Below are 26406 nucleotides of genomic sequence, written 5' to 3'. Positions count from 1 at the left end.
TGCGGAATAAAAAAAATAGTCATACAGGTTTGAGGCAGCATAAGGGTTTCTAAATGATGGTTGAATTTCCATGTTCAAGGGTGATATGCCCTTTTAAAGCCCCCAAAATGGCTTGTAAAATACTAAGCATGATATGTCTTGTACACATAATGCAGAGTTGCCAAGAAAAATGTGCTATTTATTTTCAGTTTATATACTCACAAATCAAAAAATAAGAAAATAATGACTTCATCCGACCACCCTTTGAAATTTTTATTGGTTGGATTGGATGGAGATTGTAGTATGTTATCTAACAGGTTCTGGTTTGGCAGTATAAGGGGGAATGAAGGAGGCCGTTTGATTTAGTGAGGTCTAACTCCTGCAGTCTCAGCTCAGGCCCATCCGGCCTGTCAGCTCTCCTCACTCATTAGACCCAGAGGAGCACTTTACGATGTCAAGCAGGTCATTACTTATGACAGCATTTAGTCAGGCCTCCTTTGCGAGTGTATAAATGCTCCTTGGTTAAATTGTCAGGCGAGGCTTCCCGTCCAGAAGAGCACCACGCCGCCTCTCCTTCCTCAACCCATTTGCATCTGTTCCAGGAATCCCATTTAATCAGTTGAGCACGCCCAGTAACCTTGATGAAATGGGCCCATGACTGAGCTTGCTGCCAGTCGCAGCTAATATATTTGTAACTAAGTGTGTTGTAAATCTGTGTGATGATAAAACAGTAGCGTCTTTATTTGTCCCGAAATCATACAAGGTTGCTGAGCCAGCGTGCGCTGGTTTGACACCCTCCGCAAACATCGTACATCGTAATATCACAAAGTAGTGCTGTTTGCCTGATCAGAGATCTATGGTGATGTTGCTTAGCTGTATTTTACCCAAGATGAAAAGAGCACAGAGGGCTTTGTCTTTATTTCCACCTCAGTGATGTCATTCTCCAGTGGAGGCTCCGCTAATATCACAAAATTACGTTTTTGTGACCTCTGTGTGATAGATCAAGTTTTGTTACTGCCTTTTCGGATATGAGTGAGTTTATTTCTTGCTATACTGACAAACCGAGGGGTTTTATTTATTAACTCTCTGAATCAATCTTTTGTATGCTCCAGGCTATAGAGAGATAAAATGATTTCTGAGATTGCTCATAGGAACTCCACTAATATGGTTAATATGGCATTTAATGTGTTTATCCAGTGCTCTCTGAGCTTTTAATGCATTTTATTTGCTAAAGTTGAAAGCAACCTCTTTTTTTTTTTGCCAAAAGCCAGCAGCTCAGGATGCAAATAATTTTTCTTCACCTATTGATGCCATCCTGACAGCAATACGTCCTATCGGTGTTTTCTTTTTTTCTTTTTTTTTTTCTGACACATGAATAATACTCCCTATGACAAGTCGACAGCTGGGTTCAAGTGTCTTATTCAACAACATGGCTTCTTTCTCTGACAGTTGTTTTCCATTAAATGGTGTTTTGGGGGAAAAAAGCCTCAGGAACAGAGCTGAAAAGGCTTCATTATTTATTCTTATTTTGTACCAGACACTTGACATTCATTTTTTTTAATTTATTTTCTTTCTTATTAGATTGAGGATATAACATGGTAATGTTGTCAATCTTTAATCCATAATAGTCAAAAGTATGATTTTAATTTCATTTAATAGACAAATATGGACTTCTTTCAAGTGACAAAGACTCAGATTGTTACAAATAATTTATTTCAAATAAACTATTTACTTTATATTAATCTAAGAATTAAGAAAGAATGTATCATGGTTTCAACTCTTTTTAACATTGACAATACTAATAAATAATTTTTCTATAGCAAATCAACATATTAGAATGATTTTTGTAGGATCTGGTATAATAGCTGCTGGAAATTCAGCTTTGCCACCACAGGAATTAATTGCAATTTAAAATGTATTCAAATACAAAACAGTTATTTAACGTTTTTAATATTTAGCAATATTACTGTTTTGATTAAATAAATGCATCTTACAGACCTTAAACCAATTTAAATATTTGTGTTTATTTAAAGTGTGAACAGACCTGTATTTCCTTTGTTTGTTAATCCTAATATGCTATCAAACATATTTAATCCTTCTATTGCAGGGTATGGAAAATGAAGAAGTACAGCATCTCTTTAATATCACATTGCCAAAGATGATGAAGCTGGTTTTGAATACGCCCAAGATTTGCACCCAGGTAAATATACACAAAATGATGTGCTGCCCTTCACATTGGCTTGGAGAGACGCTCAGGTTTTGGGGCAAAAATAGATCAGTAGTGATAATCATGTGTGGCTGGTAAAGGTCAATGGGCCCAGCGTGCTGCAGTGTAAAACCAGTGGCTAGTGAAGGGCACTTCCACATGAGCACAACTGCCTCATTATCATCTGAACTAATGAAGGCCAATGGTAGACGTCCATCAGCCCAATTTCTGACTTCAGAGCAATACTGTTGAGGGATATGTTTTTAAATTCATCTAAATTTAATGCTTTAAGTTTTCACAAATGTACTTCTATGTTAAGCTTCGTGTGACCTTTTTCATTTCCCTTTTGAAGAAAAAACGTCTAAAACCAGGCTAAGATGGTTTGCTGTTGTTTTAGTGGGGGTTTGACCAATTCTTTAGCTGCTCAGGCTGGAAGACCAGCTGACCAACCAGCTAAAACCAGATTGGCCAGGATTGGAGACCAGCTAAAACCTGCTACTTCCAGCTTTTAAACTGGCACTTTCTGACACTTTCAGAAACTTTGTTTGATAGACTAACTTATTGCACATTAAGATAGAATAGATTATAGAGAAAATAAACAATTCAGCTTTAAACTGATTAAATATCGGCAAGGCAAGGCTGCAAACTATTCAGTAAGCTAGTTTCTACTTAGCCATTGAATCTCTGTTTATGTAAGATCTTGCACAGATATGAAGCCTTTAAGAATTCAGGAGGTTTTACCCTTAAAAAGGAAAATCTCTTCTTGCTCAGATCCACTCTTTATTTATGTACTTTTTATTAATGTTTGCATTGATTAGTCATCTATACTGCCCTGAAGAGTCTTTAAGTCTGATCAGTAGAGATGGATGACGTTCGGTGTAAATGCTGCTGGCTGATGGTGGGATACAGGAGGGCACCCTAATTACTGCTGGCCATTTGCTTAATGTAATTCTGTCTCCCTGTTTGGTCAGTTGCTAAACTAATTATCTTTTCCTCTCTCTCCTCTTCCTCAGCCAATCCCGCTGCTTAAGACGAGGATGAATCAGTCCTTGACCATGTCACAGGAACAAATTGCCTGCCTTCTTGCCAATGCCTTCTTCTGTACATTTCCCAGACGCAACTCGCGCAGGTCCGAGTATGGCAACTACCCCGACATCAATTTTTGCAGGTACTACCTCCACTTCAGTGGCGTCGCTTTGGACACCCGTTACATATTTTGCCGGTCTAGTTATTGATTGTCTGAGGTTTTTAGATTTTCATCCAAATTAGGGTTTATTTTTAGGCTGTTAGGTAAGTCACGACATGATTTAATTTAGCTTCCCATTATCTAGTAGTCTGTTTCTATTACATTTACAATGGATTTTGGCCTGTTAATGTGGAATGTGGAGGCCTCAAGTATCAAATTTAGTGAAGGTTCCTCTTTATCAAAATTACACTCCTCCACATTCACAAATCAACAATGTGATTTTCATTTACAATGACCATTTGCACTGTTCTGACTTTAAATGTTTTAATATTGAATCACCCATAAGGGGGTGATGATGCTTCGGACTGCAATTATGGGTTTAGAAATATGTTGTGAACAAAATTGTTACCAAATTAAAAATTTTAGAGTTTTAAGACCTATATGGCTAATGTTATAAAAAAGGTCTCAGATGACTGTGCATCACCTTGTTCAGTTGTTTGGTTTGATAAATATCGTCTTTGCCATTATACAGCGTGTAGAGGAGACAACATGTAGGAGTTTCACTCCTCTCTTAAATTGCAGCTGTACAACAAAGCCACTCATGTGGTACAATACTTAAATCAAGTCTTTACAGGCTGATTAAAACAAATGAATGAGATGCCAGGGAGACTGATGTGAAGTGCGTTGCCATCCATCTCTCATCTGTCATCGTGCCTACTCAGATGTCTTTCTCTGATGAGCAGGATCCCTCTGCAGCCAGAGCTCATCTCACTACATGGAGATGTTGTTGGTATTCAACAACAGTATATCGAAGTACATATTGTTGACAGAGCAGTAAGACGATTTTAATCTAGTTAACTGTACATAGATTTTTAGCATATATATATATATATTTACATGGTCTGAATTCTGGATTCTGATTGGCTGGCAGGTATGCAGTAAAAAAAAAAAAAAAAAAAAAGTATGTTTAATGCACAGAGAGTTCCAAGTCAGTTGAATCACCATTCTATAATAATGTGCTGCTTTAATTGATGTACACAAACCCACACACATCACTCGCATGGCACACAAACACAGAGAGAGAGTCGGAGATCACAGATCACATATAAACTTCTTGTCAACGCTTATCCGCAATTTTTATATTAAAAAAAATAAAAATAGCCTAAATACTTGATTGCTACATTATATTCCTCACCAACGAGGTGGTAAAATCACTGTTTTTGAAGTAGCCTAATTGTATGTAGGTATATATGTAAAGGATAATCAATGGCTTGCCGCTTCACATCATGTGGTTTTTTGCCTCCACGTCGTGCATTTACAATCCTATAATGCACAGCATATCATTGAGTATCCCTTACAAACATACATACTTTCTACAATGTTTATGTATTCATTAAAATGAAAAATGGTAAATACTAAAATACTATAGTATATAGTTGTATATTTAGCTGTGGGGAGAGTGTGTCAGTGGGCTTTGCTTTCCACGTCACATGATAAAATCAATATTTGTTTATGCTGTAGATGGTCAAATGTCTTAAAGGCACAATATGTAAGATATATATATATATATTTTTTTTTTTTATTAAAACCTCCAAAAACCACTAGAAAGGTGATATATATTTTGCTGACATGTGTACTTACATTATCCCAAATATTTCGAAGAACGTTCAAATCCGGAGAAATAAGCAATTTTAACTAGTGACATGGACCGTGTCCATGGTGTCATTGTGTTGCCTGGCAAATGACATCACACTCCCTTGATTTCCGGTTTTGTATTGTGGAAAACATGGAAACGTCAAAGACGCTTTAATATGTTATGCATTTTATTAGACAGTTGATGACAGCACAGAGTAGCATTGTAACAGTACTTTCAAATTTATCTAGTGTGATAAAACAGTGCTCCCCCCGCCCCACATACGCATGACCAGAAGGAGCGGAAGCGGTCGACTGTGGCATCATTCAATTCAATTCAATTCAATTCAATTCAAGTTTATTTGTATAGCGCTTTTTACAATACAAATCATTACAAAGCAACTTTACAGAAAATTATGTTTCTACAATATTTAGTAGTAGCTAGTAGTTTGTGCACGTTTGACAGGATTTTAGAAAAATAAAAATAATAATAATAATACAAGACGTAGTCAGCTAGATGATGAACTATCAATATTATTAATTAATAGTAATTATAGGATGCAGTCACACATGTAGCAATAATTGTTAGTTCTGTTTGTTGATTCAAGGTTAGCATCATCTGGGGTCCTCTGAGGGTCAGCATCATCTCTTCTCAGGTGTTCTGGATCCAGACTGGAGCTTGTGTAAATCCTAGTTACCACGGGATGTAAATCCCGTGGCAAAACATAGAAACAAAATAGAGACATCATTAGCATAGCTGCTGATCCAACAAAGTAAAATTAGTTTAACCCAAGCTAAAGAATAAAAATGCAGATGCAACTACACTCACAATTTAAGAGATACATTATTCGAATGCTTGGCGAAAGAGATGCGTTTTCTAGATTTAAACAGAGAGAGTGCGTCTGAACCCCGAACATTATCAGGAAGGCTATTCCAGAGTTTGGGAGCCAAATGTGAAAAAGCTCTACCTCCTTTAGTGGACTTTGCTATCCTAGGAACTACCAAAAGTCCAGCGTTTTGTGACCTTAGGGTGCGTGATGGGTTGTAGCGTGGTAGAAGGCTAGTTAGGTACGCAGGAGCTAAACCATTTAGGGCCTTTATAGGTAAGTAATGATAATTTGTAACAGATACGGAACTTAATAGGTAGCCAGTGCAGAGACTGTAAAATTGGGGTAATATGATCATATTTTCTTGACCTGGTAAGGACTCTAGCTGCTGCATTTTGGACTACCTGTAGCTTGTTTATTGACGAAGCAGGACAACCACCTAGAAGTGCATTACAATAGTCCAGTCTAGAGGTCATGAAAGCATGAACTAGCTTTTCTGCATCAGAAACAGATAACATGTTTCGTAGCTTGGCAATGTTTCTAAGATGGAAGAATGCGGTTTTTGTAACATTGGAAATATGATTTTCAAAAGACAAATTGCTGTCTAATATAACACCCAGATTTCTGACTGTAGAGGAAGTAACAGTACATCCGTCTAGTTGCAGATTGTAATCTACAAGATTCTGTGTAGTGTTTTTTGGTCTTATCCGAATTTAATTGGAGAAAATTATTTGTCATCCAATCTTTTACATTTTTAACACACTCTGTTAGCTTAGATAATTGGGAAGTTTCATCTGGTCTCGTTGAAATATATAGCTGAGTATCATCAGCATAACAGTGGAAGCTAATTCCGTATTTTCTAATAATATTACCAAGGGGCAACATGTATATTGAAAATAGAAGGGGACCTAGGACGGATCCTTGTGGCACTCCATATTTTACTGATGATAAATGAGATGACACCCCATTTAAGTAAACAAAATGGTAGCGATCGGACAGGTAGGATCTAAACCATCTTAGAGCCTGCCCTTGAATACCTGTATAGTTTTGTAATCGATCTATGAGTATGTCATGATCTATGGTGTCGAACGCAGCACTAAGATCAAGTAAGACTAGAAATGAGATGCAGCCTTGATCTGACGCAAGAAGCAGGTCATTTGTAATTTTAACAAGTGCATTTTCTGTGCTATGGTGGGGCCTAAAACCTGACTGAAATTCTTCATACAGATCATTTTTATGCAGGAAGGTGCTCAATTGAGCAGACACAACTTTTTCTAAAATTTTAGACATAAATGGAAGATTTGAAATAGGCCTATAATTTGCCAGTACACTAGGATCTAGTTTTGGTTTCTTAATAAGAGGCTTGATAACCGCCAGCTTGAATGGTTTTGGGACGTGACCTAAAGATAACGACGAGTTAATGATATTGAGAAGCGGTTCTTCGGCTACAGGCAACAGCTCTTTTAGTAATTTAGTGGGTACAGGATCTAATAAACATGTTGTTGGTTTAGATACAGTGATAAGTTTATTTAGCTCTTCCTGTCCTATATTTGTAAAGCACTGCAGTTTATTTTTGGGTGCGATGGATGAAACTGAAGTGTTAGACGCTGTAGAATCTACATTCGCTATTGTATTTCTAATGTTATCTATTTTATCAGTGAAGAAATTCATAAAGTCATTACTATTTAACGTTGGTGGAATATTTGAATCAGGTGGCGTCTGGTAATTTGTTAATTTAGCCACTGTGCTAAATAAAAACCTTGGATTGTTTTGGTTATTTTCAATGAGTTTGTGGATATGCTCTGCCCTAGCAGTTTTTAGAGCCTGTCTATAGCTGGACATACTGTTTTTCCATGCAATTTTAAAAACTTCCAAGTTAGTTTTTCTCCATTTGCGTTCAAGACTACGAGTTACTTTCTTGAGAGAGTGAGCTCTCTCATAAAAGCATCATAAAAGCATCATAAAAGCTCCGCTGCTTTTGAGCCATGTGTAGCACTCGTTCAACGGCCTCGTTTCACTTCGACAGCTTTCAGCCTCACCCTGTTCCATACTACAATGTTAATAAATCATTAGCTCATCAATGAACATGATTTCTGCCCGAGTCCCTTTGGATTACATCAGCTGTGGGGATGAAGACCACAACTCCCATGATTCCACTCTCAGTCACAGCGTCATCAAACTACACCCACGTTTTGAATACAATAAATATAATTTTCCTTATGTTTTTCTTCACAGCAAAACATAGTGAAAACTGACAACTGTACACCATTCAAAGAAGAGTAATAATACAGTGACACTGTGTTTATTTAACTAATAGAAAATGGGAGTTTAGCAAAGTCATCAGGAAACCTGTTTGAAAACAGGCATTATTTTAATTTGATGATGGTAGTGGTGCATAAAATAAAACACTTCATCTTTAATATGACTTTAGTTACAGCACTTATCCTGTAATAATGCCAGTCATAGATTTTCTCTGCTTTAATGAAGTTGTTTTTATGCAAGTCAGAGTAACAGAATTATCCTTTAAAAGCTTTTTAGGACAACTGCCTGTGGTTCATCGTGCCGCACAATTTCTGAAAAACGTAGCAGCAGCCCTCAGTCTTACTCTGTCATGCTGAGATGGCTATTGATTCCCCAGGCACTTCAAGTACTTATACAAACTCCAAGACATACAGAGGAGCTAAATTTAATACATTTGACTTCATTTGCAGCCATTGTCTTGTTTCTGCCCTTTTCTTCCCTGCTGGACATAGTTAAAGTGCTCTAAATAATGAAGCTCTGAGCGAGATCAGCATTAAATCTAATTGGTCATTTAGGTGAACACGGGGACACAAAGTGTGCACAAGCATCATACACTAACAAACACGTACCACTGTATTATTTTTTTTAAAGTAGTACTAGTTAGGACATTGTGGGCCGTGACTTCAGCCATGCTGAAGAAAACAAGTTTCAGCAAAAAAGCAGAGGATCCAGACATGTGGATCGTTACGGTGCAGCCCACTTTAATTGAGTGACTGTCCATCAGTTTACTCATTGGCTTGAGCACTGCTGCTATCAAGCACCAGGCAATTTAGAGATTGCTTGTTTGGCAGAGCTGTCAAAGTCTGCCCTCTGGGAAATGACATATAGGCTTGCTGAAGATATATTTACTTTAGTTTCAAAATGTGCACATCAAAGCAAGCTTTCCAACGGTACACCTGCAAAACTATGAATACAGATCCACCAGTGAGATGCGAACAACTCTGTCATTGTTTCTTGTAAAGGTTCAGATTGATTAGGAGTCGCCAAATTGACATCTGTTGCCGTGTTCGTCACCTTCGATTATGTGAGATTTACATCGTGTTGTACATCGACTGCATTTATTGAATTACATTTGTGTGTAAATGGGGTAAACCTGTGTCAGTTTACTTAACTGTCCTTTTGTCAAGAAGAAATCAGTTATAATTCTGGATGTCCACTATCAACTTAAATTTAAAACTAATTTAACATTTTGACTTATAGTAGGTAACTGTTCGGGGGAAGCCCTTGTTCACATACAATACCCTTCAAAAGTTTGGGGGTACCTAAGATTTAAGCATTAAATTAATAAAAAATGTTCCTTACCAAATAAACGTTCGAATCAAAGAATCCTGAAAATGTATCTAATTTTTATACACGTTTAATATCACAAAAGTATTAGGTTTTTAACATTTACTACTAATAGATGTTACATGAGCACCAAATCAGCATATTAGAATGGTTTAGTAATTAGATGTGTTATTAGTATTTTCATGCATTTTAATGCAAGACTCACTGTGATTGAGCCGATGGGACGACTTGCCCTAAATCTTCTGGCACAATTTACCCTCATAGCTACCATTTAGTGAAAAACACTACATTTTAAAATTCATGACTAATGGCAAAAATAATTAACATGCATTTTATATATTGGCAGAATGTTTGTCAAATTTTTGACCTGTACACAAAACTCATTTTGCCTGACATGTACTGTGGAAAAAGTTTAATATTTAAATTTAATTAAAAAAAAAATAAAAAAATCATCCTAGCAATTTCTAGCTTGTCTTGTTATTGAAATCAGGGTCATAAGATCTTTTAATAGGTGCTTGTCTTGTTGAATCATCACATTTTCTTACATATTTCTCATATTAAAGGTCAACAGTCAGTTTCTAACTAAAAAGCAGCTATTCTCTGTCAATAACAGGTTACATTCTGGGTAACATTACATAAAATCATCTCCACCATCAAGAAAGCTATATATAGGAGGCTTCAATAACTTTTTCTAACTTCCCAAAGGGCTTTTAGTGCATCAGTTTTTCCTCTGTCATTTCATTTGTTCCACCCTTTTTTTCCCTGCTTATTCCATTTACATCAAGTAAGAGGATGGATGAATGTAAGTGGAAAATGGTTAGCTTGAAGACTGCAGTATTTTTAATGGAGAAAGCCATTTGCTGGGGGGGGGGGTGTTGGGGGGGGGGCATCATGGCTGATCACTGTAAGGCTTTTGTTATTTGGGACTTTTAAAAGCAAGCCTGCAGTTCTTTAATGGTCTTTAGAGGAATGAAGAAGTGTTCTTCTCTCCTCGTTGTCTTTTGTGAAATGGGACACGAGCGCAGCGCTGAGCCCGGAGGCGTGAGTCCGTATCATTGTTGTCGCGACAGAGAGGCCATCACAGGCAGGCGTGCTGAGCAAACAGGACTTTGTGAGATGAAGCGGCAAAGTCCGATCACACGGAAGGCCTCTTTTTCCTCACGTGTTCCCAAGAATGACGCACTAACCTGCAGAAGTTGGTGCTGAAGCTCATAGACGTCACATTGACTTTGAGAACTAAACATCTCCCTCTAATGGTCATTTATGACTGCGTTGATAATACATCCTCTGAAAGTGAACATAGATTTGCTTTTGCTAATGTATGTACCTAATAAACATTTTTGTGTGTCTTTCTCATTCTCTAGACTGTTTGAAGGTCCTTCCTCACGCAAGATTGAGAAACTCAAAACTCTGCTGTGCTATTTCAGGAGAGTCACAGAATCAAGTAAGTCTGGACCTGCCAAACCATACGAATATCCACTTAATGCTCAGACGTTATTAAAGTGGTGTAATTGATGTTTATTATATTTCTGTTTTTTTTTTTTTGTTTATTTTCAGTGCCCACTGGTCTTGTCACATTCACACGACAGAGCTTGAGCAGTTTTCCAAAATGGGAAAGGTACCTTATTTATAGTGCTTGGTCCAGTGGTGTTGTTGGCTGTATTTAATGATGTCAAGAACAGTAGTGATTAAAAAAAAAAGTATATACTATTATATAAATCTCAGATTTATTTCTGATTGTGCTACAGCTAGAGGGCTCTCTGACATTTAAAGTAGTTCACAGAGATCACTCCTTCACAACGCTTTGTGCTTGATAAATGAACTTTGGCAATGTGTAGTCACTTTGCCCAATTGCTTCTTCTGGCAGTGCAGACGAGGCCAAACCACCTCTCTGTTTTGCTTATTAGAAAACTCTTACCGCTGAGATGGTTGTATTTCAAATTGCTTAAGCCACGATTGTAACCTTTCACTCCTAGTTCACTATAGCATTTCTAGCTTGCCACTATTTATGATGCATCTGTTTAACAGTACTTGTAAATGAACGTTTAAGTGAATGGTGGTTATTTTGCTATTTGTGTTTTGATTCAATTGTTTTTGACCTTTAGTTCAAAGAAACAGCTCACCCATCTTCATATCACCTTTAAGGGCACCATAGAGGATGATGGCTTCGGGATGCTTCAGGTGAGAATGTCATGCATGTGTAGTTTTGACTGTGATATCTGTCAGATTGGAGATTACTTTGACACTTTTGACATTTTTTTTTTTTTCATATGATTTTTTTTTGAAGACAAATGAAGTTTCATTATTTTGCAGAAGAGGAGGCTTTAACTTGTACTTGAAAAAAATAACTTTTTTTTTGCTGCTTGTAAATTTGCATTAAGACCGACCAATTTTTTTTTTACTCTTCAAACAATTAATACAAAAGCAATAAAATATTATTAATTATATTTAAGTATTGTAAATATATATATTGCCTAGGCCTACATACAAATGAAGACTACGTTCTTTCTTTAAAAAAAACCTGTGACGTCATCTATGTTTACACGGATGTCACACTATGGCCTGTGCGTTCGCTTCGTCTCATGCACTGTCAGAGTCAACGGGTCGTGCTTAGTAATGATGGCTGTGGCTGCAGTAAACAAAATGTTCGCGGTCACTGTTCAAAGTCATATGGGTTCAGGCACCATAATACATCTAAAAAAATTCATTAAAACAGCTCTACACTGCTTTAACTTGGCACGAAGTTCTGGAAAAGCTGTGCCCAGATCTTTTCCTATCCCTTCTTCTCTCTAGTCTAAAACCGTGACCGTGTCGACTGTCACTTTTATGTTCAAAAATCTATTGCACGAATCAACCAACACAAGTTTCGAAAACGAAAATAGGAAATTGATTTTAACGACCTTCTCTCGGAGCGCATCCAGGTTTTTTTTTTTTAGGATACCATTTTTTCAGTTGTTTTTTTTTTTTTTGAACACTCGTCACACAGCAACTGCAGCTTCGGACACACACGCATAACAGCAAATAATACTTCTGCACAATGTTTCTCTTTTTACAACAGAAATGTGAATTCTGCCGGTAGCCAGACAGTCTCATAAAGATTCGGGCGAGAATCGCCTAGGGCTGTCAAAATAGCTGAAAATTTTCGAATTGTATTCGAATTTAAAATGCATAATTTCAGTTAGGGTGAAGAAAAGCTTTTTGCTTCTCTTCTGAGGCCTCAAGAGAGCGCATGGAGCCAATTATTATTAAGTTTCTTAAAGAACTATAAACAAAACAGCATCATGTATGCATGCATTGTTAAATAAATAAAAAGGGCGGAAAACCAGTCACACAGAATAATTTTTCATTAATTCATTAATTTCAATAATTTTTTCATTCAAAAACATGAGATGCAGTGGGATGGGGATCAAAAACCCAACATAAAGTCTCAAGATATTTTTAGAAAATGAAATTAAATAGATTAATTTTACATGTCTTTCTAAACATGCGGCTCTCTTGTGCGAGACGCGAGTCCAACGATGTCCCTCTAGAAAATGCACGAAATATGCGTTCTGTGTGAACATCTTGGTTTAAGTTTTGATGTAAACAAGATCTTCTCCACATTGATGTTCTCTTTTTTTGTAGTGGCTTCAACTGGATAGGCTAACATAACCTTATAATGCAATGCCACATACATCGTCATCGCATCTCGTGCGCCACTGATAAAGATCAAGTATACTTCGGCCGTCCGCACACTGTCTGCATTATGTCCTTTTCGTCGTCCGCGTGCGGGCATTTTTTGAGACCGCACGGACGGTGTGCGTACACGAGGTGAAAGATGAGACAGCAGATACTGGGTGTCGAGCTCATCCGCCTTTGAAAGTTGTGTAGACACGGCTGTGCGTGCGGTGAGATGGAATGGAACACGGACTGTGAAGTACCAGGGCTCATAAGGCAGCTTCCTTGATGCACACCTAAAATTCGAATGCAACGTTTTTGCATTCGAATGTGGATTTGATTTTTTTTTTTAAACACAGCCATGCTGAAGCCTGCAGTAAAATAGTTTTGCATTGTTATGGCAGTCCATTCTGCTTATTGTTTTTCGAAAATGTTGCACTCCTGTTTGTCATTGCATGTAACTTCACGCCAATAAATCATCAGAAATATTGGTCTTTACCAATATATTAAATCTTTACATTCCTCCTGCCTGTTGTCCGTGGATTTACCTATATTTGGTGTTATTTGCCTTATAAAACTTATTTAGACATGCAAAATCGATTTTTCAATCGATTCAATGAACACTTGTCATTCAAATCAAACAGGATTTTTTTCACAAAAGTGACAACCCAAGAAAGCAAAGTAAACGGTCTCTCATTTGTAGGTTGCATTGACACCTAGCGGTGGATGCAAGTGAAAAAGTATAACAGTGCCTAATTTTTTTCTTCTCACCTGAAATTCATGCAATAAACATTTTTTTGACAAAGATTTAAATTTGTTTGTGGTCTATATAGCCTGCATCAAAATGAGGTTTGCAATAATGCGCCCGAAGGCTCGGGTTGAAGACCCAGTCAATGACGTCACGATATGCTAATTTGTTTAAATTCATACCTATCATCACCATCACCAAAATGTACTTTTTTTTTTTTACATTGAAACGTGAAGAAAAAAAAAATAGACCGACCTCCCAACCCTTTAAAAAAAAAATTACTGTTACTGCAAACCAAAATATTTTTAAGGATGGCCTTATAAACGTGCAGTTTTGTCATCTGTCTCTTTAAGTGCTTAAGCTCTTTAAAGCAGAATCTATTCTGATTGGCTTTCAGTGTTTTTAGCTTCCATCAGCTGAAAAAAAAATGATGTGAAAGTGATTCCAAAAATATCATAAATTGTCATATGGACTCTGCTTTTCTTTTACATTCAGAGCGATTTTTAACACTAGTTATATATTATCCTCTTTGGTGTGAATGGGCCCAAAGAGTAGATTTATTACCATTAGTATGCATATCTATCCAAAATATGCATATTTTAAAATATACTGTAGCAAGTCTTTTTGTTGATATGTCTAGATTTGCTTGTTTTGTTTTTATGGAGTACAAATGGCACCTTTTTTTATAGCATATCATATTCATATTGGACGTAACATGTCAAAGATTTCAGTCTGTGACGCAATATGAAAAAACAACTTAAACATCTCAGTGTTGACCCAGCTGACTGAGGTTCGGCAGATCCATTGGCCCCGATCACATTCCTCCCTGCACCTCTCGAGTTCATTGCAGAGTCTGTCTGCCCTGCTCTCCTTTTCCCATCTCTCCCCAGTTGGGGCAGGGCACACCCTGACAGCTGATGGGCACACATGAACAGCCCTGGGAGGTCCCAGGAGCCTGGGGTCCTGCCGGCCAGATTGACGGATATTTCCGGAAGGGTGGGACGGTCTGACAGGTTGTCAGTAGTGCTGAGGAGAGGCGGGGCGGTCGGAGCTGGAGTTGAGTGACCTGATCAGCGAGATCATCTGGCAGCCTGCCAACCTCCCTCCCCTTTTCTCCTCCATCTCACTGAGGAGGCTGTGGCCCAGTGAGTCCAGCCTGACAGCCTGCAAAACACAGCCTCAAAGGGGTCATACACTTCCCCTGTTTACCTTTTCAAAGCTGTCCTGGGCCAGTATTAGCACTGCTGCTCACACTCCCAGTCTTTGAAATATAAAAATGCCTAACAAAGAAGACGGCACTGAGGAAATGGCTTCCACAACAGAATTTAGCGGTGCCACAAGTCAGCCACTCATGTAACTCATATAATTATGTATTTTTGTGTTTTATATGCATTTATTAATTTTCTCCTGCACGTTGTCATTTTTGCCCTTTCAATATTTTAGTGCCACAAATGTGATAAATAGCAGTGCAAACCAATTTTTATGTCAGAAAATTCTGTTAAAAATCTGCGATATGATATAATTTAGGCACTTTTCTGGAAAACACCCTTATTGTTGAGCCCTGATATGGTATATCAATACTAATATACTGTATGCCAGTAGTATGTATAATATACTCTTAAGTCGCTGGGGTATATTTGTAGCAATATCTAAAAATACATTGTATGGGTCAAAATTTTAGATTTTTCTTTTATGCCAAAAATCATTAGGATATTAAGTAAAGATTATGTTCCATGAAGATATTTTGTAAATTTCCTACCATAAATAGATCAAAACTTAATTTTGATTAATAATAAGCATTATTAAGGACTTCATTTGGACAAATTTAAATACTATTTTCTCAATATTTTGATCTTTTTCGCACCTTTTAGATTCCAGATTTTCAAATAGTTGTATTTCAGCCAAATATTGTCCGATCCTAACAAACCATACATCAACAGAAAGCTGTTAAATGTATAAATCTAATAAAAGTGTATATATAAATCTCAATTAAAAAAATTTCACCCTTATGACTGGTTTTGTGGTCCATGGTCACATATAATGTGTAGTAGTATAAAATAGTTATCTAAATAAAAATACAAGATTATTACATAAGACCGAAGCTTAAATGGTCTGCCTAGAAGCTGTGAACATATTTACTAATTAGTTTGAATTATCTGAGCTTCATGGCTAATGGCCAGTCCTTTAAAGATCCATTATACCGTAAAGAGGGAATGGACATTGGCCTTGGCAGCAGCCTGCAGGGTCACAGTGGACAGAAGTCTGTTATGCATGTGTTCTACATCAGTGGAAAAAATGTTTTCATGCTTTGATTATTTGATTATTTATCTCATTGCTGTTTTTTATACCCAAAGATTTTTTTTTGTTTGTTTTAATTACAATTACAATTTCATGGCAGAAGAGAAATATCAGCAGGTCTAGCAAAAAGTTCATTTTGGATTTCTACATGCACCGAAAATTCTGTCCTCCTTTTACTTTTCTCATATTTTGAAGTTTTACGCACAGTCGGGTAGAGCACTCTATTTTCCACCCCTGTGCATTTTAGCACCCGGTCCCCTACCCAGAACCAATAATCTCTGGTGACAAGCTGGACAGACAACCTGGCTTACAGTCTGACACTTTGAATGTTCAGACAAGTATCATAGATCTCTGTACCGTAACATCATTTCACACCAGGGATGAAATAATATTTTTTATCCTTTAGACCAGTTGAACAATTTTGATGAATATGTGATTTTATTTGTGCTGCAGGTGGACTTTGCGAACAGGCTCGTGGGTGGAGGGGTGACAGGTATGGGGTTGGTCCAGGAGGAGATACGCTTCATCATCAACCCTGAGCTCATGGTATCACGCCTCTTCACAGAAGCTTTGGACCACAACGAGTGCCTCATCATCACAGGTCAGCACACACACATGAGGTCCGCTCCTCCCTCCCGTCTGTCCTGCACACCAACACGCACCTCTGTCTGATTGATCTCAGCCACTACTGAAGTGTCTTGTTCCTCCCTCCTAGCTGTTCGAACACCTGTTATCTAAAATGTGTGAAAATATTACCTTTTTGTACTTAGATGAACCTATGGCTGATTATATAATAAGTTGGCTTAGGAATCATATGGAATTTAACAATTCTTTCTTCTTAACATGGAGGTTTTCAAACTTTTAAATGCCAAGGACCCCCAATTATGGCAATATTTCTGCAAGGGATGTCTTTCAGCTGCATTTGTACTGTGTGAGGAAAATTAAAGCATGATGTTATAAAGAGTGTTATTTCCTAAATAAAATGATTAGCTTATTTTCATTTTTCTAAAGCAAAGGCAACAATGTTATCTTGTATAAACATTAAAAGAGACATTTAAATTCAGTTAAAATTCAGTTATGTAGCACTTTTCACCAAAAAGCATAGAAACTAATAATGAAACTATAAAGCATAATATTTTTAATGTATATATATTACAGTTATTGCAATGAAATAAATTCTTAGTAAAAACATTTCATGTTAAATTGCCTAAACAATGTAATTTGCGTAAACAACAACTGACAAAACAAATTAGTATTATTTATTTTTTACAAATATTTTCCTCCTTGTGAATCCAGTGTGAAAGCCTTTGCCTTAACAAGACCATTATACATGTGTTTATTATTATTTATTAGTTTAGCTAGTTAGTTTTGGCTTTTGTACTTAATGTGAACTATTCATCACAAGTTTTGCACAACACAGCGGAAGATTTTGGTTCACTTTGAGTCATCAGAGATGGCCAGAAGTAATTCAGTGGTTCATTGAATAATTAGATTGCACTTCGTTCATTGAGAAGACTCATTTACAATTTGGAAGGCACTAGATGATATTGTCACAGTGTTTTAGCACATTGTTCGAAGCAATATTGTAGACATTCAAAAACCATTAATAGAAACAAACATCATAAAATTACTCCGCTTATTTTGTGGAGTTTGAATCAAGATAAGAGTAAAGTAATCATAGATGTTATTAGGTATATATGTTTGATGACGGATCTAATAATCGGGAGGGATCGGGTTTGATTTCAGCCGTTAATGAAGTCAGTCACTGTAATCACGCTTCTCTAACACTACTTACAGTGAGCTGGATAGCACCTCGCATGTTTTTGCCGCTAGCAATTTGCCATTTCTCGCAGAAGCTTGTGTATACGTTCAGCTCCATTCTTACCAGCCCCTCCCCCATCTTCCCTCCTCATCCAATTTGAACGTAAATCCATTACATTGATTCACGCTGGACTCAGGGCAGCCCTGTTATTCCTCATTTCTCTCTAGCTGAATTGCCCTATTTTTCACCCTCCAACTCACTGTGCTTGAGTCAACACGTTAAGTGACAACCCCCCTTTCCTCACACTACAAATCTCTCCCTCTTCCTCTGTGTCTTTCTCTGTCTCTGTGCTATTCTTCCATCACTCTGTTCATCCTTTATGTACTGTGCTTTTTTGACTGAGCGGCAGGGTTGGAGAGGAGCCCAGGTCATGAGTAAATGTCCTGCATCCGATACATTTCAAACAGGTTGTCTCTTTCCCTCCTCACTTGTTGTTTGTAGCATGTGATCACTGCTGCTCCTTTCCTTCATCTATTGCTACAGAATGATACACATAGAGGAAAGTAGAAAGTATTGGTGTTTTAGTGCTGATCAATAAGAAAAAAACTAAACAAAAAAACGTAGACGCTTTAATACTCATTAATTCAGTATTAGTAGGTTTGCTGATGGCTATTGGTTTTGAATAATAGTTATGGATTCTTAAGAACTGTTTTGAGAGTAAAGTTTTCTAATGAATTAGTTTGTAAAGCAGTTTAAGCGATTCATTGATAAGAATCAAAATGAATTTGGCTCAAAGTATTTTTTTAAAATAATCATGGAAATGTCATTGGAAATTTATTTGTCAAAAACGGCAACGTAAATACATCCTACAAGAGCTGCCACTTTGCATTATGTTAAACAGTAATATTGACTTTTCTTATATTTTGAAGAATTTCTTTGGTGACCATTGACTTACAATGTATAAAAAACAAAAAAAATAAAAACGGGCATTTTTAACAATACATGTACTTTTATATATATATATAATATATATAAAAATAATTACAAAGAATAATTACTTGTAATGCTTGTAAATTATCTGCCAATCCAAAATGTAACAGTGTTATTTTAGAATCATATATACTACAGTATATTACAGTTTTTGTTATTTGTTTTATTTTTATATCTTTTATTTTCACTTTAATTTTTTTGTTTCAGTTTTAATATTTTTTTGTTTTTTTTTGTAATTTAGTTTAACTTAATGCACTTATATAATGAATTGAAATAATAATGAATAAATAAAGGTTAGACATTTTTATTTCATTTTATAATGTACATTTTATTTCAGGTAACAATTGTTTTGTACAATTTTAGTTGCTGTAATAACCCTGATGTGTCATAAATGTTTCTCTAAATTATTAGTATCTCTCAAGGGAAATTTGAGCCTGAAAAACTATGACGGCTTGGAGAAACTGAAATGTATGACCACCTACCTTGTTATATAAAAAAGGTTCTTCCAAGGCTGACACCATGATGTGCAATGTGTCTTTGTTTTCCCATCTGGTGATGCAGACAGGATACAAAGTGAGCTTTGCATTTCCTCTTGTCTTTATTTATTTATTTTTTATTTTATTTTTTACTAAAATGGACTTACTTTTCCATCACTCAGTATCATCCAGCTTTACTTAAAACCTACATTCAAAGTCAGATAGACATCAACTAGAACCACGTTGGTTTAAATGGTTAACAAGAGAGTCAAATCTATTCTTTCTGTTTGCATAGTTGAATGCTCTCCTTATTTTAAAGTAATGACTGCAGTCACAACCATGTAGAAATGTTGCGCTGTGATTGGCTGTTGCCCACTCACACACCTGCTGTCCCTCTCGTTTCACATCCACCAATGCACTCTGTCGTCTTCCAAACAAGGCATAGATGCACAAAGTTCTGTTAATCAAAATATTGAGGCTTTCAAACTCATTTCCTGGAAGTCTGGAAAGGTTTGATAGTTAAGGCACAGAAGTTGTTATGCATCACTGAGAAGTCATTTTCAGAGCTTTGTTAGTGAGTTATAATTCTGCAAATCAGCCTCAAAGTCACTGTGAACTTGGAGCTTTCCACCCCAGTCTCAAAATACCCTCAGATATCAGTCCTCTCTCTCTCTTTCACTTACGTTCTCTCTCTCTCTCAACCCTGATGCCCCCTCCTTCCACTTAACAGTATTACCTCTGGCCACAATGAATGACTGCGGGAACGGCCTTCTCTAATGGGTCCAGCCATTCCATCATGGTTATTACAACAAACTAAATATTCATCGTCATCTCCGTTTCTATTGCACTGCAGCTCGCCTTTGCAGCAAATCATATCCCACCAGTAATGCATCATGACACGCGCTCCTTAATGCACTCTTTCTGCGTCAGTAGACTTGGCAGAAATGCTGAAGCATTGGTACAGGGGCTGGATTTTAATCTTGAAATTGCTCTTTGTCAGAGTGCCACTGAAAACGCTAATTAGATCAAGGTGAGGGTGGAGGATTCTAGAGGACTTCATGATAGTTGGGAGATGCGCAGTGTCTGGAAGCATTTTTATCCATCAGGATACTGTCCTGTATGGAGTACTAAAATTTGCCAATTTAAGGCATGATTTAAGGCCATTGGACAGCGAAATGCTCATCGGGTCAGCAGGGTCAGTAAAAAAAAAAAAAACAGGTTGAGAAGAAAAGACACATGAATTAAGAATTAATGTGAAGTAGAAGTCTTTGCTTGGGTAAAAATCCTAAAAAAAAATATATATATATATATATATATATATATATATGTATCCTCACCTAACTTATTATTAAGTAATAAATAATTATTATAAATAATTGCATGTATAAATCTTACCTTAAAGGGATAGTTCACCCAAATAGCAAAATTATGTCATTAATAACTTACCCTCATGTTGTTCCAAACCCGTAAGACCTCCGTTTATCTTTGGAACACAGTTTAAGATATTTTAGATTTAGTCCGAGAGCTCTCAGTCCCTCCATTGAAACTGTGTGTACGGTCTACTGTCCATGTCCAGAAAGTTAAGAAAAACATCTTCAAAGTAGGCCATGTGACATCAGAGGGTCAGTTAGAATTTTTTGAAGCATCGAAAATACATTTTGGTCCAAAAATAGCAAAAACTAGACAAAACTGTTTGTGCTGTTTGAGTACATGAATTACTCCAGGATATTGGTTTGTTTGAACTCAGAGGGAGTGTCAGCCACATTAAACCATTTAACAGCTTAAGTCATTTGTGGATTAATGCGTATTGGAGACGCGAACCGTTTAAAACGATTCAGTTCAATTTGGTGAACTGGTTCAAAAAGATCCGCTTACATCGAATGATTCGTTCGCGAACCGGATATCACAAACTGCTTTGTTTTAAACTCTCTCACAACAGACACGGAAGAGAAGACAATGCTGAATAAAGTCGTAGTTTTTGCTATTTTTGGACCAAAATGTATTTTCGCTGCTTCAAAAAATTCTAACTGACCCTCTGATGTCACATGGACTACTTTGAGGATGTTTTTCTTACCTTTCTGGACATGGACAGTAGACCGTACACACAGTTTCAATGGAGGGACTGAGAGCTCTCGGACTAAATCTAAAATATCTTAAACAGTGTTCCGAAGATAAACGGAGGTCTTACGGGTTTGGAACAACATGAGGGTAAGTTATTAATGACATAATTTTGCTATTTGGGTGAACTATCCCTTTAATGTTCACATCATTTTGATTTTGTGATTATCTTATTTCGTTCTGTAATATGTTGGGGACAAGAAGATGTTATGGATACTGTAGCAGATATTACCCTCAAATTATGTATTTCTGTTTTATTTATTTGGTCTTCCTTTAGGCACAGAGCAGTACAGTAAGTACACTGGCTATGCAGAGAGCTTCAGATGGAAAGCCAATCACAAAGATGAGATTCCCAGGTAATGGCAATAAAGGATTACTTATTATAACAACTTTAGTGAACACCTCTTAAATGGGTTCCTGCACCTTTAAAAATGTAATTAGCTATCCCGAATATAACCAAGCAACCAAGACACAAATGCCATGGTTTACAGATGGTAAAAAGCCCAGAATAAAATAAACATCTTTTCCCATTTTCAGAGATGGGTGGCAGCGGAGGTGCACCGAAATTGTGGCTGTGGATGCACTGAAATACAGGAATTTCATGGAACAGTTTCAGCCTGAGAAAATGATCCGGGAGCTAAATAAGGTTAGCAAAGTCTTCAAGCAAATATTGTTCTGTGTTTCACACTAATGACATGAAATAGCAAATCCTTGACCTCTGTCAAACTCTAATGGCCATAGATTTCCTTAACCTTGCCAGTCTGCGTTGCTTAGAGGATTTAATGAGGCATGACATGAGTCTTCTTGTGACTCTCTGTGATTAGCTTGTATTTGTTTCTCTACAATATTAGGCTGTCTCCTATTTTCAGGCATATTGTGGTTTCATGCGACCTGCTGTGAACCCTGAGAACCTCTCCGCCGTTGCCACAGGAAACTGGGGATGTGGTGCGTTTGGAGGCGACACGCGACTCAAAGGTACATGCAGATCGGGGAGTGGAAAATAAAACCATCATCAACCGTTTTAAAGATGGACTCTTATATGACATTTCAGCCTGAATTTCCCTGCACCAATATTACAATTATGACCATTATTGAGATTCTAACTGTTTGTTATCATTTTATGGCCAACTCATTAATGACTGATATTTAAAGTCTATATTGCTATACTGTCTAATAAAATAAAACCTTAAATCAGCATCTTAAATGCTACAAATGAAGGTAGACATCACAGCATTATAATTTGGAGTATTATAAATAAGCCTTCATAGTCAGTTATTTATTAGCGCATATTTATTTCTAGATTTTCATTGTTTGTTTTAATCATATCTGATTTTGTTGTGTTTTAGCAATCAGACAATACAGAGAAGCTCTCTCACTTTGTTTTTTTGACCCAAGACATGTTTTTCCACTTTCCTGTTATTGATCAGCTGACACACATTTATGTTTTCCATTAAAAGTGCAACTGATTTTCCAGCCTCATCCATAAATTCATGGCAAGCTTGTGCCAGCTGATCGTTTTCTGTTTTAAGGCTGGAAACCGTTTCATAAGATGATTCCATCTTTGATAGTTCATCATTGTTGAACCATGAGTCGTCTGTATGTGTGGAGTTTCTCCCAATGACTTGCCACACAGTAAATTCATCTTGAGCCTGAGATTTTTTGGGGGCCAATCCGTTTAGTTTAGCGCTGGTTTGACTACAGATTACCCATTGTAATTGGCTGCTCTCATTTGAACAACATTCATTCATCAGTGGGCTACATTCAACCTCTTTAAATATTTAAAATCTTTAGACTCAATTTGAAGCTGGGTGACTAAGATTGAGTCTCTTAATAGGGGTTGCTAGACATGGATTATTTACCTTTAAAAAAATTGGATGTCAGTTATTTTTTCTACAGCTAGGAACATGGAGCAAAACAGAATTATCCCCACTATGCCTTTAGTGATGTATTATACCATGTTTGGTGACTTGAGTTGGGCAGCTGTCAGTATTTACTCCGGAACCCCCGAGAATATCAGTCATACATAGAACATACAGCGGTTGATTGGCCCTTCATTTTGCTAATGGGGGTGGGAGGGGTATCTACATAGCATTTTTCTTCTTTTGTATTCTATATTCCCATGCATTCATGACAGGAATCCATTCATGAATGCATACATGTCATTTCTGTTCAGGGATGCATGCTTTAAAGAGAAATGAATGTGAAATATGTAAGGCTTCCTAAATGGTGTGTATGGCTTAAGGCCCAGTGAAACTTTTGCTCACTGTCAGTTGTGTCCATTTGTCCTTCCAGCTCTGCTGCAGTTGATGGCAGCTTCTGAGGCGGGGAGAGATGTGGCCTACTTCACTTTTGGAGATGAGGAACTCATGAGGGACGTGCATGCCTTGTACAAATTTCTTAAAGACAAGTGTGTCACTGTCGGTAAGGGGCCTGTTACATTTGCATTTTTTTTGGACAGGTCTGTTTCAGATTTCTCGTGCACATTTTTAAAAATGAATGTGAAAATGAAAAAGTGTGTGTGTGTGTGTGTGTGTGTGTGTGTGTGTGTGTGTGTGTGTTAGGGGTGCGCGATATATATCGTACGATAATTAATGCGGCTTTACTGACGAGATGCGCATTAATTATCGTACGATATTTATCGCGCACCCCTAGTGTGTGTGTGTGTGTGTGTGTGTGTGTGTGAGAAATCATTCTAATATGTTGATTTGCTGTTTAATATTTTAGTGGAAATTATTCTACTATTATGGTATTTATTGAAAATATTTTTCCTATAACAATGTAAAAGGGTTTTCTGACATTTTTATTAAATTAATATAAACTTACAGAATAAATGTTAATTTCTTATATATATATATATATATATATCTTGCTGTCTAAACTTTTGAATGGTTGTATATGTGTGTGTAAAAATCAAATAAATATGACAAACCATACAGTACATACAGTTTTGAAATGACTGCAATAGTAAACCATTTGTTTCGAATAATTAAATGATACCATTAGTGCTCTTTGGTATTGTGAAGTTCAATTTCAACTGACCCCACTGTTTCTGTCCCATTCTTTCTTTGTGACATTTATTGAAACCTTTTTGAGAAAATGCTGTCAGCCATCTATTGTACTAAAGTGGAGTCGGCAGTAAACTCGTGCTCTCTGTGATTTATGAATGGCTCTAGAGTCGGCTGACGCCATGATGCTCGCCATCCCTCAAATATATATATTTTTTTTCCTCTTTTTCTCTTTTACTCTCTCTGTCTCTCAGGCACTCTGTACTTCTACTTAAAGCAGTACTCTAATGTGGTGTCTAAGCATCTCCAGAGGCCTAACATCAGCCTCTATGGGTACATCTATGATAAGGTCAATACAAATACGGACCCCGAGCCCTGCCCCAGCCCCAGCGACAGCAACTTAACCACTGCGCCTTCCCCCTGTCCTGCGGACTGCCATTAATGCTGGTCAACAGATAACTCAACCTTGTCCAAATGCCGTAGTGCTTTCTATTACTTTAGAAAGAGAGCACATTACGCCTGTCTTTTCCTTTTTTTTTTTTTTTTTTTTTGAACCATTGAGTAAGTTTCAAGTCATTATGAATAAGGGGACAGAAAATATAGCAATAGACTGTAAATCCTTATTTCTTGTGAACATCATCTAGGTTTGATCCTGGGATAGTTTTTCTGGAATGCCAGCCAAGCTTCCCTAGGTTCAAATTTACTACATGATCTTAGGAAATTAAATGATCCAAGGTGTAGTCTTTATTTATTTTATTTTTTCCTCATTCAGGAACTAACAGTGATTCAAAAAAAAAGTGTGTAGACATAAATAACAAAATATGCATGAGAACCTCTAAATACACAATTAAGTCCCCTTTGAAACTTGATTATGAAATGTATTGCACAAGACTTATCCTTTTTTTTATTTCTCAAATATGAAAAGGTTTGATAATGAAAGATGTGAAAAGGAAATATTACCTGTTGGAAAAAACTTGTGGAAACACTAATGGAACTGCTGCAAATCAGATTGTGGGAAAAAATATAGTATCTGCATGACATTTTTAGTGATTTATTACGCTCAAGGTTTTTACAGTTTCATTCACTGTTTTGATTAAAGGCACCTTCAAGAAATGGGGTTGGTATTTAAAGGTGGTGAATATTTTCATATGTTTTGCTCTTTATTTAATTCTGATTTGATAATTAAAATGGTTGATTCAGAAACTTGTCAGCGGTTTTTTTCAACATGTGGATGCAAACCTCAGCTTTTAACAACAGCTGGATGCACTGTATTTAATGACTTTAACTTATTTACAGTACTTAGGATTTATAAATAAAGTCAATGCCGTCTATCAAAGTCATTGCAACGAAAAATTATCCTTTCAGTCTTTGCCATGCTGCATTATTGCAAGGTTCAAGATTTATCTTTACGTTGTATCTTGTATATTCACTTTTAAGTCACATTTCAGTTGAGCTAAATATTTGTTCTTTTTGAAATGTCATATATATAAACACTCAGATTCTATGCAAAACTGACCTATAGACCTAGATTGTAGCTTGGCTTTGTCGTTGTCCAGCATTGTATATAATGCTGCTCAATTGGACCATGTTAGAGTTATAAATTGTAGTTCTAGTTTGATCCAACTGACCTCTTTTGATCCCCATCTTTTGTCAAGACTGTTCCTAATCAACCTCAAGTGCTTTCGAAGGTTTTCATCAGTTCAGCCCAGAGCACAAGTGCCACTTTGTGACCAAAAGATGGTCCCTTATAACCATTCTATTGTTTTATAACAGATGCAGTATCCCTTTGTTTTATCAAATACTGGGGTCAATAAAGGGCCAGACTTTAATAGAAATTTAAATGTCAATGAAATGAGTTAAGAAGCATTACATTCTTGTCAACATTTGTTTCATGAAGAATGGAAATGTGGGCATGGAAATATCAAATTATATTT

The 26406-nt window shown here is 36.7% G+C and overlaps 1 protein-coding gene across 4 annotated transcripts in view; it reads left to right on the top strand.

Annotated features, from left to right (window-relative positions):
* parga (poly (ADP-ribose) glycohydrolase a) overlaps positions 1-25675 on the top strand; it is a 34784-nt gene extending 9109 nt beyond the window's left edge. For all 4 annotated transcript variants that reach the window (XM_059566142.1, XM_059566141.1, XM_059566143.1 and 1 more), the window contains 11 exons: positions 2087-2179; positions 3199-3353; positions 10783-10862; positions 10976-11036; positions 11524-11599; positions 16575-16722; positions 21745-21823; positions 22005-22113; positions 22337-22442; positions 23760-23888; positions 24727-25675. In XM_059566142.1, coding sequence (XP_059422125.1) covers positions 2087-2179; positions 3199-3353; positions 10783-10862; positions 10976-11036; positions 11524-11599; positions 16575-16722; positions 21745-21823; positions 22005-22113; positions 22337-22442; positions 23760-23888; positions 24727-24914 — 1224 coding nt within the window. In that variant the 3' untranslated portion in view covers positions 24915-25675. The remainder of the gene's footprint in view (positions 1-2086; positions 2180-3198; positions 3354-10782; positions 10863-10975; positions 11037-11523; positions 11600-16574; positions 16723-21744; positions 21824-22004; positions 22114-22336; positions 22443-23759; positions 23889-24726) is intronic.
* Positions 25676-26406: the final 731 nt, after the last annotated feature.

This window comes from Carassius carassius, chromosome 14, assembly GCF_963082965.1.
Source record: "Carassius carassius chromosome 14, fCarCar2.1, whole genome shotgun sequence".
Classification (NCBI taxonomy): Eukaryota; Metazoa; Chordata; class Actinopteri; order Cypriniformes; family Cyprinidae; genus Carassius; species Carassius carassius.
The sequence above is the reverse complement of the archived record's forward strand: the minus strand, read 5'-3'. Positions and strand labels throughout refer to the sequence as shown.